The sequence below is a fragment of the Rhopilema esculentum genome, chromosome 5 (assembly GCF_057945365.1).
Source record: "Rhopilema esculentum isolate cy_ngs chromosome 5, ASM5794536v1, whole genome shotgun sequence".
NCBI classification, from domain to species: Eukaryota; Metazoa; Cnidaria; class Scyphozoa; order Rhizostomeae; family Rhizostomatidae; genus Rhopilema; species Rhopilema esculentum.
The window spans coordinates 8,068,756-8,085,665 of NC_142819.1; the positions used below are offsets into that span (position 1 = coordinate 8,068,756).

The 16,910-nt window shown below is 36.8% G+C and overlaps 2 protein-coding genes across 4 annotated transcripts in view; both read left to right on the forward strand.

Moving 5' to 3' along the window:
• LOC135689988 (uncharacterized) overlaps nt 1-5,595 on the forward strand; it is a 40,654-nt gene extending 35,059 nt beyond the window's left edge. For 2 of the 3 annotated variants that reach the window (XM_089116203.1, XM_065207365.2), the window contains exons 2-6: nt 557-1,135; nt 1,935-2,037; nt 2,345-2,574; nt 3,012-3,102; nt 4,743-5,595. In XM_089116203.1, coding sequence (XP_088972329.1) covers nt 557-1,135; nt 1,935-2,037; nt 2,345-2,574; nt 3,012-3,102; nt 4,743-4,959 — 1,220 coding nt within the window. In that variant the 3' untranslated portion in view covers nt 4,960-5,595. The remainder of the gene's footprint in view (nt 1-556; nt 1,136-1,934; nt 2,038-2,344; nt 2,575-3,011; nt 3,103-4,742) is intronic. The other variant, XM_089116204.1, reaches the window with a different exon arrangement.
• Nucleotides 5,596-7,664: 2,069 nt separating this feature from the next.
• Nucleotides 7,665-16,037, forward strand: LOC135689984 (uncharacterized). Its single transcript, XM_065207366.2, has 7 exons — nt 7,665-8,003; nt 10,434-10,976; nt 11,875-11,916; nt 12,685-12,787; nt 14,218-14,447; nt 14,780-14,870; nt 15,448-16,037. Exons 1-7 carry the CDS (start codon nt 7,850-7,852, stop codon nt 15,665-15,667), a joined length of 1,383 nt encoding a protein of 460 aa, XP_065063438.2. The 5' UTR covers nt 7,665-7,849; the 3' UTR covers nt 15,668-16,037.
• Nucleotides 16,038-16,910: the final 873 nt, after the last annotated feature.

A 16,910-nucleotide genomic window follows, 5' to 3' on the forward strand; every position in this document is an offset into this window, starting at 1 on the left:
TTTTAACTTCATTTAGCTTAAAGTGTTAAGTTTGTGAATATTAATGAAACTGTACTATATTAACATGTAAAAAAAGTAAATAAAATGTAAAAAACGCTGGCGGTAATGAAATGGAATGGCATGCCAACTGGACTCGAGGCATTGTTACATTGCGCACAAGAAATGCTTTTGGGACAAAACACCAAGGGTACCATAAGGCGAGCCTTGTCTCATTTATTAGACGTGATTGAATGCTCAAATTTATTTGAACTGACTGAATGTTTACATAAGGCCGATAAAAAAATTTTTGCTAAAGTTTTTTCTTTTGCATTAATTCATAAACATCCATTTGTGAGATACACTCCCGTTCCAAAAGTATTCAAACGATAGGGCAAAATTCTGGGCCTAATTTTCACAAACGCCATGCTAGTGAAAAAATATACACATATATAACAAAGAAAGGTACGTATATAAATACTTTGTTATGAAAGTTCACTTTAAATTAACCGTGTTATGTGCGATCAAGGTAATCTTTCATGGCCATTGTGTTCTTAAAACTGCATTTTTATTATGGCAGCGAGTACCACTAAAGGTGAGGTGATGAAGCAAGGCACCGCCACAGCAGTAGCTATGACAACAAAAGAAGAAGTATCAACAACAAATTGGCAAACAACAACAGCAGTAACAGCAACAAAATCACCATCAACAACAGCATCAGCAGCAGCTACAACACAACCACCAACAACAACAGCAACAACCGAAACTACAACAAAATCACCAACAACAACAGCAACAACAGAAGCTACAACAAAATCACAAACAACAACAGTGTCAACAGCAACTACAACAAAATCACAAACAACAACAGCAGCTACAACAAAATCACAGACATCAACAGTAACAACAGCAGCTACAACAAAATCACAGACATCAACAGTAACAACAGCAGCTACAACAAAATCACAGACATCAACAGTAACAACAGCAGCTACAAGAAAATCATCAACAACAACAGTAACAAAAGAAGTTACAACAAAACCACCAACAACAACAGCAACAACAGTAACTACTACAAAACCACCAACAACTACAGCAGTAGAAACAACAACAGAACCTGCAGCAACAACAACAGTGGCATTTACATCTACTCCTCAACGTTTGTTATCCAATTTAAGTTCACCTTGTGCTTTTCGCTAACAAGTCCATGCTTAATATGTTTTACCCTTAAGGCGTTATTTAAACAACATGGTGGGATTCTATAAATCTACCATGCCTATCAAACAAATCTCTTATCTGAAACCTTTAATTGTTTCAAACACTCATTTCATTTCGGACTGACATTTTCAATTCATCAAAGAAAATGGAACGATCTTACTTTCCATTACAGTATTGCTAAAGAGGCTGCTCCACAGCTGCAATAACAGAAGTATCCTCCGCTAATATTTGAAAACCTAGCCAGTCTCTTTTGCAGATGATGCATACCAATAGAGGCCCACCATGTCGTCTAAATGTCTATTTTTTAGCCTGACTGCTACAATTTAAAAGAGACGGCTGCAGACAATTATCAAGTATACCTACTCTAGGTAAACTTAATGGGAAGAAGAAAAGGAATCGAGAAAAGGAATCAGATACGCTTTTTTTTGCTTATCCTAATGGATCAAAAATGCAAAAAAGAGCTTAAAATGTTTGTTTGTGATTTAGATTCCACAAAACAGTCATTAGAATTCTCAATAGCCATGGCTATTTGGAAGTTTCTGGAGTTGAACCTTTAAAAAGCTTTCGTTTTCTTCCGTGTTTAAAGTTCATAAATTTAATGAAACTGGCATTGTATACGCTCATTTGACCAAATTGGCACTTAATTTGACGAATATTATTCGTTCAGGTTTTGGTTGTATTTACTGAAAACAAATTAGACTTGAATTGTTATGATTGCACATTATAATGATCTATTCTAGAGCCATGGAATATGAAATTCTACGGCCTTGGCTGCTACTTTTCACTTCCTGAATTGTCAGATTTTAAACATCTCGTGGTTAATCTAAGAAACTATATTGACTGGTGAGTTTTAAAAATTATAATGCTTAAGTTTTTCAAAATCTGCAAAATATTCTGTAAAATACACATTTCTAGGAGCAGTTGTAAGTATACATTGCAAACAATTTACTCTTGAATTCCTGTTTAATTCTAATGCAAAAAAAACAACAGTAAAGATATATTTCAACTCGTCCTTGAGCTTTTCAAAGCTTTCTTGCAGTATCAACTGCATCCTTCAAGCTAAAGTATTTCTTTAAATTCCAAGTCCAAATGCTGCAAAAAATTGGTTGAAATCAAATGCATGCGTTATAAATGCGTGCTTTTATGTTAGGTCTAATATGACAAAAACAATAGTCGCCTGTGCTGATTTCATTAAGAAGCCAGAGACCATCCGGCGTTATGGACAGCTATTAAAGTTCTTTGCCATCAAATTCTATGGTGAATGCTGGGCTGAAACTGAGAATGTTTCATTTAGTTATTACAGCAGAGGAACATTCGACAGTTGTTATAAGAAAACTGGAGCCGAAAATTCTGTTTATGTCTACCATTTTGGACCTACAGGTATCTTCATTATTTTACCAATAAATCTTTAACTTGGCAATTCAAGCCTTGTCAACCAATCTTCAACTTGGCAAAGCAAGCCTTGTCAACCAAGTCATTTAACTGGGTAATAATTGCTATCAGAAAAATTACGTTCCTCCCTGTGTAAAGTTAAGAATTGTTCATATAGATTGCAAAAGCACCTCTTGAAAAACTCCATGAGCCTCTTTGAAGGCACTGTCTCGCTTTACCGATGCTAGACTGATTCAGGGTCTATCAATTCAATTCAATAGCGAAATCTTGTGCTTATCGTGTACATCTTCAGGCTCATTTGGAAAAAATATTGCAGAAGCTATTTCTTAAGAGACTGACAAGCTAGAAAGATAGGTATTTGAGATCAATTTTTCACACTAAATCACTCGATACATAATATTTGTACTTTTTGCTATGTTTTATAGAAAGACCACCGCAGAAAAAAGTTGTCTCTGTTGGGTGTTATGCTGATGGAGCATCACTACCAATAAAACATCTGATTGGCAATTTCACAATGTAAGTAGAGAAATGTTCATGATTCATCTATCATTTTGTTGCGAAGTTCTCATAGCATTTTCTGTAATTTTTTATGATAGCTTGTGAGTTCAAATTTAGAGAACTTGGCTCCAATTTCAAATCTATGTCAAATTGTTGCTGTCAAAATCAGGAAATAATGTGTCATTTTACTAACATGTTCCTTCCAACATAAGAAGCAAAACTGCCCCTCAAAAAGAACAACCTCCTTGATTTTGTAGGTCTAGGAACACTGTTAAAACAAGTGATTCTGCCATCGGCCAACATCTTTTAGACAACTCAGATTGTGCAAAACTCGACATGTTTCGAATAATTGGCAGAACCCGGTCGTCTTTCCATCCAGCAGTTTCTGAGTCGATCTACATACAAACGAAAAAGCCGCCATTGTGTAGACAGAAGGAGTTCGTTTTCTCTCTTGGACTCCAAAGGTGATTCTTCTTTAGGCACGCAGCACTGATTGGACAACTATACCGGTCTTGTGCTTGCGTTTTTCTGATTGGCCTATTTCGATCCCCAACTGGGTATATATTTTCGTCGTGTTCTTTCGAACCCTTATTCTGGCGTTTTATCCTCTGAGGTGTGTCAAACGAATAAGCTTTTAGCCATTTTCAAGTTCTGTACCGCCAAAAAACTATTCACATTTTCAAGCGAAGCTAAGAGAAAGCCAGCGACCAGCGAACAGAGAGCATGCGCACGTAATTATTTTACTCTTACGCACTGGTCGCTGCGTTTCGCTCAGTAGTTCAAATTTGGTTGAACTTTTCAGCGATCGCCAGCAAAAAGTTACGTAATTTATGCAGATTGCAAGATGGCAAGCTTTGAACAGTTGTTGTCTCAGGAAGATCAAGGCCGATCTATGGGCAGCATAGAACAAATGTCAAAAGATGGAAATGATGGATCTCGTATTTTAAATGATAGGCGAAAATATCGAAAGAGTAACTCATGATCGCAAAGTTTCATCTCCAAAAATAAGGTGATGAAACTTGTCTTTCTGTTATAATGTTCACAAATTAACTTCTGGACTTCTGGACTCTATATTTACTACTTTCTTCTTGTCTAAAAGCTAAAGTAAACGCAAAACGCTGTCAATCTGCCAGGTATGTTGTAGATTAAGTGCACCTGAATGCGCCAGAAATGAAAAGGGAAACAATTGATTCCTGCGAGTCGCTAGCGATATGGGGAAAGAATGGAGATCCAACAGCCAGCTGTTCGCTGGCGGCCACGCGAAGCGATCGCTGAGTTTGCTGACGCGCGTAAATTGAAGGAGATTTAAAGCAGATAAATGGGCCAATTGAATTGATGCAAAGTTATTTAAAGTTTCGTAATCTATAGGTGTTTAAAGGCTCTTACGCAACCGACATGCTTTGCGACTATATTTTCAAGACCGGCCTAATATCGTACTGCATGTAAATACAAAATCAATCAATTTCTCAAGACAGCTGCCGCTAAGCATTCTGGTTGTGCAAAAGCCTTTAAGGATATTTTGATGCAAAGTGACCCTCGTTGACAAAAACATTTTCCTTCAAAATATTTGATATTATTTTGAGGAATTGTTCAGGACACGTTTTAAGGAAAGCCTTTTCTATAATTTTTATAATTTCTTTAATTTAAATTTTTTTTAGATCAGGAGCTACAAGCGAATCAGACGGTACGCGTGTTGCAAGCGATTGTTACAAGTTGGTTTGGGAACGTGGCTACAGCTTGTTTGGACTAAAGAATAAAGGTGAATGCTGGTCAGGCCCGGATGCACACATGACTTACAACAAAGACGGAGTTGCAACTGACTGTGTCCACGGCCTAGGCTCAACAAACTCTTTCTCTGTCTACAGACTAGAGTGAAGCCACGAAAAACGTGAGGTTTGAAACAGCTACACATAATGAAGATCTACTCTAACTAAACTGTTTGCTTATGGGTTTAGTGAAAAACCATTTGTGTTTTTTCCTCTGATCTAAATCAGTGACACTGAGAGCAATCTCTTAAAATAATAGCAGCGCCTTTTAATTATCAATGCCCAATGGATGTGACTCAGAACGTGTTCATACACGACTATTTCTTTTTAAAGAAGGCAACATTGCATAATTATGTTAATACCCATACCTTGTCTTATCATTAATACCTTGTTACTCTTATCTCTCTAACAATCTAGATGAATTTGTTACAAGTTTCGAGTGAGAATCAGAAGTCACTGTTCAATGGTACAAGAGTAATTCAATAATTGCGAAAAATAATTCCATGTCATAGTTGTTTCCAAAAATAGAAAAGATATTTGGGTCATTAAGTTCTTCATTTGTCGCTACGATAAAGAGTAACGAAGTGATGACGTCACCTATCAATTTTTATAACTTTTCAATTTTGACCATAAATCCAAAAGAGCGCTATGAAATATCTCAAAATGTGCCAAATCTTTTGAATGTGTTAAAATTAGCTGAGACATGGCCATACAAGCACAGGCTTTTTCCCCATCAAACCTCTGTAATTTGGTCTTGGTTCATTACTTTACTTTATGTAATAATTTGGAAATTCTGAAAATGACGTCACATGTCGGTACTTTATTCTCTCTGAAATGTAAAGTTACCGGGCAACAAGCTTGATGACGTATTAGATTTTGACTCTTTTATCTCAAAACTTTGCAAAAGAGCTGCATTGCAATTAAATCAATGGTGGCGCCTGGAACTTTCCGACGCAGGGCTTGACCTTTCTTGAAAGTGTGCTTTTGGTATTGGCAGCAAGTTAAACGGACAAAGCATTTAGTATCAATTTTGAAAACAATAGCGTGTATCAACCTTCTTATCGTCCTATTTTGCTGCAACTTTTTTCCTATGCCCTTGCGTTGCAGAATCTATTGAAGCATTTCATAACATAGAAAATGCCATGTCTCTATTTTATTTCAATGTTTTGTTTCTTTTGTATTTCCCATTTTCATTTGCATTAATTTTTTTTAACTTTTAAGCTTGTGATGAAAAAAGATGTATTTTGAATAATCTCCAGGTCAAGGCATGTCCAGTCATAGCAAACAACCTATGGGCACAGTTTTATTATATTTTTGGCTACCTGCGCAGTGCTGTGACCCAGCTCCTATAAAGTAAAGGAAAAACAGAATGAAAAAGTTAAAATTAAATTGAATAAATTTGAATTGAAGTTTTAGAGTTAGGTGTATGTTGGTGATGTGTGAGAAAAGTACTTCCAACAGTGTACACGACGCGCAAAATTAAACGCGTATAAAATTATCAAAATATGTTTATATTCCAATTCTAAGCAAAAATGCTATAACGATTGCAGGAAATATTTCTGAGCAAAATAAGAAATATGGCAATGGAAGTGAAACCAAGGAAAACAGAACGCTTTACCTTCTTACAATAACAAACAGTATCTTTTTTATAAGCACAAAGAGTGACAATTTAAGCTACGTTATGAAAACCTAGAACAATCAACTGAGGTTTCTAGAGACATCTTAGAACGAAACCAAAACGGAAGTGCGAGGCACATTTGTTTATTCCTTTGTAATGCAGTATTTTTCTAGAGAAAAGGAAGAATAAAAATTCGAGTCCACGAGCAAATGAATTAAGTGTTCTCTATGGGTTACTGTGAAGGACACTGAACCTTATTTAGGATAAATAAGATTATTTTTTTGGATATTCTACCCCTCCACCATGGTCTGCACCCAGTTATCAGGCTCCTCGACACGATGCCACTGCGCAGCCAGTTATGGAGTCTGGTGGCTATGGAGTCTAGACGACCCATGGTGCCTAGCCAAAGTGTTCGAGGGAACATGGTTTTAGACTGGAATGCTTGATGTTTTCTTTGAGTTTTCAAGCTATTTTTGCAGGGGAATCACTTGTTTTTTGTGTGGATATTCTTTGTATCAACCAGTATCGACACCCAACACGTAGCAGGCTAAAGAAAGTAAAAAACAAGAATTTTGTGTGGACATTTCCTTCATGCACATTGAAACGTCGACTATACGCAGCTCCGCTGCTTTAAAGAAAGAGCAATATGAAAAAATGTTTAGCGTTACAGAACTTGAAAATGGCTTTGAAAAGAGCAAACATTTCACGACATACTACTGAAAGAGTTTTCGTCTGACACTACTCAGAGTAAACAACGTCAGAAGAAGGTTCCGAAAGAACAAGATGGAAAATATATACACGAAAGAACAAGATGGAATGCGGATCGAAATAGGCCAATCAGAACAACGCAAGCACATGACCGGCATAGTTGTCAAATTAGTGCTGCGTGCCTATAGAAAAATACCACTGGAGTCCAAGAAAGAAAACTCCTTCTGTCTACACAATGTCGGCTTTTTCTTTTGAATGTAGATCGATTCCAAAACTGCTAGATGAAATAACGACCGTGTCAGACGAAAAAAAGTGGTATGTTGCGAAATGTTTGCTTTTTTCAAAGCCATTTTAAAATAGCAATAGAGAGTCTGACCCAACTAAAAGATACAAAAATTGCTTCAGGAGTGCCCTAGTGTTACCTGCAGTCCAAAAGAAAACCTTCCCAGTAAAATGCTGTATTGTCTCTTTCTTTGATGTCCTCCATACACCAGCTGCTTTCTCATTTCTATGAAAACTTGTATCAATAGAAAAGTCAATACCAGTTCCAGTTAGCATCAGTAAAGCGTATTTAAAGAAGAGCTGTTATTATAACTTCCAACACACCTTCATTAGGCATAAAAAGACGGCTTAGAAAACAAAACCAAATTCTCGGTGATTTAGAGCAAAAACGATGAAGTATATCAAGTACAAGATTTTGTTTGTCTGTTCAGTTCTAATATTTTTCAGCTTTTCATTCGTCGTTACCATACTTAACGAATGGAGAATCTCCAGGCACACCAAAACAACGGATGATTTTTACAACAAATTAATGGCATCAAACATTGGTATGTTTTTATTGCTTTTACAATTGTAAAATAATCCGTTTCCTTTCTACAATTTCTAAAATTTCTGATTTTTAGAGAGAAACATACACTTTTCTGAATTCAGAAATTATAAGATTATCCGGTAGATAACAACGAAAGAACACCCCAATTCGAACTTCAATACTCCATTTTCTCATATTATCACGCCTAGAACATAACATAACGAAACGGGCGCATGCCCAACAAAACGTAAATACGAGGCTAATAACGTCACAAACATGAGTGACCCTGGCTGGCTTACCAAATTATTTTCAACTGCCCTATATCTTAAAAACTATCAGTATCAAAAGTCTACCTAATTAAATATTTCTATCGATTGAAACATAGTCTTTAAATAGTATCATTAAAATGTAGAAATTCCCGAAATATACTTATGGTGTTTTATCTTATATAATATTAATATACAATTTAATATATATGAATTAAGGGAGTAAGAATCTCGCCGCCTATAAATCCTAAGAGACGTATTTGCATTCGTAATGGAAGCTGTCAAAAATTTTTCAAAATTCAGTACTGTTGAACTGTTGACAATATCTTCTGGTAACTTATTTCACGATTCTACGATTGTTGCGAAAAGAAATATCGTTCAAGCGATTACGTATCCACTTTCCTTGATTGAACTTCGACTAACGATTCTCTTTATGGAGCTGTTAGACAAGTTCCAGATACCGTAGTTCCTATTTTGCCAGCTTTCAATATAAGTAACTAGCAACAATGACATTAAATAGCAACACATGCAGCCTGTTTGAAACTGAATTCTATCACAAAAGCTGCATCCCACCAGAAATTTCACACCTGTGGAAACTGTCTGCATAGGACCTAGCTTTTCTTCAATTATCCTGGAGACCTTGTTTGTGATGATAGTAGCCTTACTACTTCTGGTCCTGATTCTTTAGATGAAACCCTTGTTGACTGCCATTTAGCCGCATTTGAAAATAAACCAAAATTCCTTAAAATTATGTACCCCAACACACAGTCTCTTGTCGCTAACGTCAGCGAACTTAACTTGAAACTGCACTGATATCAGTTTGATGTTGTTGCTGTTTCGGAAACATGGATTAAAGTAAATGACTCCTTTTGGATTACGCAAACATCCCCGGGTACTACCTTCTATACAACAACAGGGAAGTGATGCGAGGTGGTGGTGTAGGATTTTACATGGAACAAACCCTTCTATACAACAACAGGGAAGTGATGCGAGGTGGTGGTGTAGGATTTTACATGGAACAAACCCTTCTATACAACAACAGGGAAGTGATGCGAGGTGGTGGTGTAGGATTTTACATGGAACAAACCCTTCTATACAACAACAGGAAAGTGATGCGAGGTGGTGGTGTAGGATTTTACATGAAACGAACCTTTAAGAACAAAAGACGAAAGGACATTGAAAAAAAATCTCAAGATCTTGAGCACGTCTGGATGGAATTAACGGGTCATAATAAAAATAGCCGCCTTTTGGTGGGTATTATCTACCGATTAGAAAAATTCTTTCAATCAAAGACTGGTTGAGTAGATTTGAAGAGACATTGGGCTACATAACGGCAACATGGGATGACCCTATATACTTGACAGGTGACGTAGATATCGACATATTTGGTCCCTCAAATTCGAACATTGAATCATACTTAGGTGCATTGAAGTAATTCAACCTTAAGCAAAAAGTGGATAAGTCAACAAGAATCACGAAAAATACGGCCTCGCTGATTGATCATATCATCGTCAGCCACCCTATTCGAGTAAAATTTACCAATGTTTTACCAGGTAGCAGTATTAGTGACCATGATGGGCCATAAACATTTCTCAACCTCCGTATGCCTCGCTACGAGCCAAGGTTTAAAATGATAAGAGACGAGAGATCATTGGACACGACAATCTTTATTGAAAATGTTAATAAAATGCAATTTAGCTTCTTACAAGCGGTTTCGGATCCAAATAAAATACTGAATTTTTCAATAACCTCTTTCTCGGAGTTATAGAGAGACATGCTCCATATAAAAGAATTTAAGTAACTAGGGCACCAGCACCATGGATGAAAAATCCAGAAATTAAGAAGCTTCAAAATTTGCGAAATGCTGACCGGTTTAAAGCACATAAATCGCACGATAAAACTGCTTGTCAGCTGGTTTTCATTTTTCACTTCATTTTCCCATTAAAGCTTTCGAAGGTTTTTCTTGTTTTGTGAATCAACTAACTTTGCAAGTACAGGTTGCTTCTTTCTTTGATCAAAGAAATAATAAATGTTAATGATTTTCGTGAATGTAAGATGAGATCCCTCACTCTATGAAATAGCATGCAAGATATTAAAAATTAAATTTGAAAAGGAGAATGCAGAAACAATCGTTAATGAAACAGATTGAATACTGGAATTGGTAACAACGAAAAAGATATCAGTTTCAGGAACGACACTATCATCGCCAACGACAAGGCTACCAACAGCAAGGAAAGAAACAGCTGAACACAAGACAACGACAACAAGCAGATCACCAACATCGACTGCATGGCCAACAACAAATCAGGGATTAACAACCACAAGTGTCAATAAATCACCGACAGAAAAACGAAAATCAAAAACCCAACTTGCAACAACTACATCTACAACAACTCAACCACATACACTTTCTCAGAAAACCGCAACAACACAGTGGAAAAGGACAAGGCAAAGAATCGATATTGCAACCACAATAGCACAAGGAGAATCAACAACACAAGAGCCGACGTCCATGCAAGCCCTCTTAACAACACAACAAGCTACGGCAACCCAAACCCGAAATTCGACAATGCAAGCAACGACAACGCAAGGTACGACTACACCAAAACAAACTTCGACAACACAAGCTATGATAATGCAAGCTGCAACAACGCAAGCTACGACAGTCACCATACAAACAATCACTCCATTTCACTCTACATTGACTGAAAATAAAACAACAGCAGGTTTGAAATTTTACAATCTACTCGCCACTAAAATGAGCTATGATTTTCAACAGTTTGTTCCTCTTAAGATTTTATATCAATTTGAAAGAAAAGTCTCGCAGTCAGAATAGCATGTCTGATCTGAATTGAACAATTGACAAGGACGTAAGAAGCGTTTAAAAGTTTGAAAGCCACAGGTGATTACACACATTTTGATGCAAATTTGGTTAATGTCTACAGAGAACAACCTTTCTAACTGATACCGAGTTGGTCAAGATTAGCCACTCAAACTATGACCCAACTAGCTTTTATTTACTTTTGTGAATCTGTCCTATGATGAATGCTGCTTGAAAGTGATGCAATTATTTGGAATATATTGATATTTTTTGTAATTGTAAACTTAACATTAGTCTTTATATTTAGAAAATACTGTTGTGAGATGACAAGAGCAAACTATGAGTAATCCAGAGTTTCAAATGCGAGCTATGCATGCAAAAATGATTGTTTTGGTGCCGTGACCCGGATATTTCTCTCTAAAACAAAAAACAAAATCCTCAGCAGCACTTAACTTTGAAGTCATTTTCCATCAACTATTTCATGTACAGTTATTAGCATGTCAGCATGTCAAGTACTCATTTCAAAATGTAAGTTTTTCGAGTATTTCTCTTTAAAGCTACAATTCTATACGATTCACGACAACATTGAATTAACTCAAAAGTCTTATCCAAGATTTTATGTTATCCTGCTTTTACGTTCGCTTGCATAGAACTATAGCTTTAAATCTATTCAAATAAAATCAGGTATGATGGATTGGATTCTATGGTATATTTTCCGAAAATCTTTTGATTAGCATTTTCTCGCCAAGCTTTGCCTTTATCCAAGCTGAAGACGCTATCACTCTGCAATATCCTTTTCATAGAATCAACAATGACAACGATGAAATCTTCAGTAATCACACCAGGTATTTTTTAGTAATTTGAGCCAGAGGTACCAAGTATGAAAATAGAAGTGAACATTTTCATCAAATTAGCTATCGCCAGGAAATTTGAATTCTTCTAGAAATTTGTTTTTAATACCGATGTTTTGAAAAAATCACAACTGTGGCAACTGTCATTTTGCAACTTGTTTGTTGACATTATACTGGGCCTCTACTGGGATGATTGTTTAACATCTTTTGCAAGTGTGACAAAGCCGTAGGCAATACGCTAGCCTAGAATACGATTGACATGTAGGCTGGAACCAGTGTCGCAAAGGTACAAGGCAAGAGAACCGACCAATACCAAAACTTATTGCCTTTTTTGGGATATTACTTATAGCTGTGAAATGCTCATACATTTGGTCTATATCAAAGCTTGTCACAGGGCCTCTGATGACGGCATTCCCATAATTGTTTACAAAATCTTTTATTATGGGTTGTTATTTTGCCCTTGGCCTCTCTAACTTTCAACTTTAGTCGGAGTCCCTCTGTCAGCGATATGATTCTGTAGTTTTAAAAATTGAATTTTTTTGCTTCATTTTCATAAACATAAAGAAATTATGTACAGAAAAAAGAACATAGTGGCCATTGCAATTTTATGCACTCTATTTTTATCTATGGATTAAAGCTTCAGAAGCAAAACAGTTTTTTTTCATAAAATAGTTGGCTCGAGATTTGGACAACATTTTGATTCTCTTTAACAGACTATAGCAGATTATCTAGTACGATGAACACTCTGTGATCTCCTTTTAGGCTTGTGGCATCAGAAGTTCTATGACCTTGGCTGTTACCTTTCAGAAGGTAAAACTTCGGATTATCCATACCTTGTCGTAAATTTGCGTGATGATATTGACTGGTAAGTTCAAAATACGAAACAAATAGTTCTGCCTGCTTTCCAGAATTTCTGTATGAGTGTCTTTACTATAATCAAAGCATAATATTGGCATGCTTGCTCAGGGCCTTTTTAAACATACCATTCACGGGGCAATTGCCCCTGCAACTCCAGTTAATTGTCATGGATTTTAACAATAGGCTATTATCCTCCTCCTTATATAAACAAAGGCTTGCCCCGCAGCTAATATTTCTTGGAAAAGGCTCTGTGATGGCTTGATTTTCGTTGAAAAACTCTGATATGCAATTTTCTAACCTTTTAAAGTAACTCTGAGTTTTCCAAATTTGTCGTGTAGTTTTTATCGTTCATGGGATAGCGCCACTTGCCAACTCCTATTAGCTCCATCCTTTAAGTTCTTACCCAAGCTACTTCAGGGTCAGCATCTGATGCGAGAAGTCTCATATTGTTATAGTCGCTCTTTTAATGAATAGTTTAAGACCCTCTCTTGTAAACAATCTTTTGGTTGTGCAAAACTTGAAAATGGCTTTGAAAAAAGCAAGCATTTGAGTAAACTAACGCTTTTCGTCTGACACTCTTTAGAATTTGAAACGTCAGAACATAGATCGAAAACTCTACGCTAGGAAATATATATACCCAGTTGTGGATCGAAAACGGCCAATCAGAAACGCGAGCACATGACTGTTGAGGTTGACCAATCAGTGCCGCTTGCCTATTGAGAATGTTACCAATGGAGTCCTAAGGTGAAAACGAACTCCATTGTCTATACAATACCGGTTTTTTCGTCCAAAACTGCTGGATGCAACGACGATCAGGCTTTACCATTAATTCGAAACATGTCGCAATTATAGTTTTTTGCACAATCTGGGTTTTCCAGTAAATGCTGCCCGATAGCAGAATCGCATGTTTTAATTGTACTTTTAGATCTGCTACGTAGGACGCACTACCCAAAGATTGGAAGATAGAATAAAACAACATGTCCCGTCTAGTATTAGAAACAAAACTCATCCCCAAAGAGAACAGCCACCTCTGTCTTGCAGATTATTGGAAAAGCCCGATCGTCGTTCCATCTAGCAGTTTTGGAATTTATCTACATAAGCACGAAAAAAACCGCTATTGTGTAGACAAAAGGAATTCTTTTTCACCTTAGGACTCCACTGGTAACATTCTCAATAGGCAAGCGGCACTGATGGTCAACCTAAACAGTCATGTGCTCGCGTTTTTGATTGGCCTATTTCGAACCGCAACTGGGTATATATATTTCCTAGCGTAGAGTTTTCGATCTATGTTCTGACGTTTTAAACTCTAAAGAGTGTCAGACGAAAAGCTTTAGTTTACCCTCTCTTCTTCAATCAAGCAAAATGTTTTGCTTCGGCCCTGTTTTCGAAACAGAAATGCGCAAAAAATGAATGCAGGCTTTGCTTTTTTTACTTTAGGAACAATATGACAAAAACGGTGATCGCTTGTGCTGATTTCATTAAGAAGCCAGAGACCATCAAGCGTTATGGAGAGCTATTAAAGTTCTTTGCCATCAAATTCTATGGTGAATGTTGGGCTAAAAATGAGTCTGCTGCACCCACTTATTACTACAGAGGAAAAGACAACGGTTGTTATGAGAATACAGGAGATCATGACACTGTTTATGTCTACCATTTTGGACCTTCAGGTACATCTTTTATCAATATCTTCATCGTGGCAAGACGTTATTAGTCATATTGTAACAAGTAAAACTTGGCTGGGCATCTAACCCGTCCCACTGTTTTTTAGAAAAACTTATTCTGGCTATTTTCTGTAATATCCTTCTTTTTCTAGCGAATATGATACATTGTATACCTTGTTATCTTCTTATTTGCAAGTGCATTATATGAAATAAGATTTAGCAACTACCCTCTCCTTTAGCATCTCCGTTAGTACACCCCTCTTAGCACCCAGCCCCCCTCCCCCTCGCTCTTCTCTGTGGCAATAACAACTTTTTAAAAAAGTTGCTATGCTTTTTAGAAAGACCTCCAGACAAAAACATTGTTTCTGTTGGGTGTTATGCTGATGGAGCATCACTACCAATAAAACATCTGATTGGCAATTTCACAACGTAAGTAGAGGAAGTTACTTGAAAATCTGTACCTTGTTGAGAAGTTTTCTGGGCTTTCTCTATACTTTTTTGACTCTTATGTTTTTTTATAGCTTAAAGGTTCAATTCCCAAATTAGAGAATTTCCTACCATTACTGACGTTACGTCAAAGGGTGTGACAAAATCATCAAATAATGTGCCATTTTACACTTTAGAAATATAGAGTGCTAAAAAAATATATGCTTCTTAAAAGAATCTTTACTCGATATAATCGCAAAGGCATGTTGACAAAGAGATCCTGTGAGACATTACACACGTAAATGGAAAGAGATTTAAAGCAGATAAAGTTAGCCAATTGAATTGATGCACAGTTGTTAATAGTTTCGAATCTTTAGGTCTTTAAGAATATCATAAAGCAAGTGACCTTCTTTGACACAAGCATCTTACTTCAGATTAGGCAGGAGCTACAATCAAATCCATGCATACATACTTGACATTATTGTGAGGAATTCTCTAGGACACGTTTTAAGGAAAGCCTTGTATCTTTCAATATCTATACTAAAGATGTTAAAGAAGTCAACGGTAACATTTTCTTCAGATCAGGAGCTACAAGCGAATCAGACGGTACGCGTGTTGCAAGCGATTGTTACAAGTTGGTTTGGGAACGAGGCTACAGCTTGTTTGGACTAAAGAATAAAGGTGAATGCTGGTCAGGCCCGGATGCACACATGACTTACAACAATGACGGAGCTGCAACTGACTGTGTCCACGGCCTAGGCTCAGCAAACTCTTTCTCTGTTTATAAACTAGAATCGTAAGCATATACTTATTACGGAAACTTTGTTAGCGATTTATCACTTTCAACATTAATGTATATCAACTCCCAGCGGCGGCGCAAGCTACTGCGGAATGAAAGGGTGATTGGCGTGAACCATGAGGCCACTTTCTTTTGCCACTTTCAGTGCTTTATGCCAGGTGTACTTTCCAAGGGGTAATCTTAAAAACATGACCTACCCTTATCTAATGCATTTTATCAATTTTTAAAGGAATTGAGTAGACGATGTTTTGTCAAGAGTGGGGATGCTAGTTATCCCTTTGCCATCATCCCTTGTACTGCCACTGACTTTCATTATTTGATTAGTGAATGCTTACATCGACCCAAAATTTTACCCCGCTTCAACAATGTACTTAGGTAAGGCTCACCCTGGAGCATTTAGCTTATTAAAATTGTACGTAGCTTATTAAAATTGTAAAATTGTATGACCCATGTGCGATGGATACTTTTTCAGGCATAGATCTGTGCTTATTGCACGAAACAACTTTTTGAAAACACTAATCTAATAATTAACGAGATTCTAACAATGATGCACCTTTTTCAATCTCATGGGTTATCGAGTCTCGCGCTTTGCTCTACTGAGATGCAAAACAGATATTCCCCAGATGCTGTCTCTGCATGTCACAAGGTCTCTTAGGTAATTGAAAAAGCATGACATTAGTTTTGTGAGAATTTAGACTTATTTCGGTCTGTTTATCTCGTCGCTCTAATTTCTGTTTAAAAGTAGCCTATTGACTTAAGGTAGCCATTAATGCGGTATGAGGTAGCTAGCTCATTCAGGAAGGACCACTTGTAGCTGGTTTGTTTGTCGTTGACTTCAAAGGAAATGGAAAACAATTGTTCGCAAGTGAAAGTGAAATAACTTTTCCTGATTTGCCATCACAAGCTTTCAAGGTAAGACGAAGGCTAATTATTTTAGTCTTAACGTTTAGCTGAAACGTTTTGTAAGTTATGTAGCGATGTGTACCTCGAGAAATATTCTAAATGACTTTATAGTACAGTAATGGCTACATTAAACTGTTACAGCATTTCTTTTCTGCTCATAAATGAGACTACGACTCTGGCATGCAAGTGTGAGATCCGAAAGGCTGGTAGGTCAGCTGCTCATATTATAACAATGATGACAAGAATCTCATTGCTGTGACCGGGCCTTAATTTATTAACAAACCGTGCTCTTATTTTACGTTTTTGGCAAGAAACTGTTTTGCCCAATGCAGAAACTGTTT

Bases quoted from the DNA above. Each gene is read 5' to 3' on its own strand.
- LOC135689984 (XM_065207366.2), top strand. From the start codon at position 7,850: ATGAAGTATATCAAGTACAAGATTTTGTTTGTCTGTTCAGTTCTAATA. The intron at 11,917-12,684 runs GTATTTTTTAGT...ATCTCCTTTTAG, and splicing joins ATCTTCAGTAATCACACCAG to GCTTGTGGCATCAGAAGTTC. The intron at 14,448-14,779 runs GTACATCTTTTA...TATGCTTTTTAG, and splicing joins CTACCATTTTGGACCTTCAG to AAAGACCTCCAGACAAAAAC.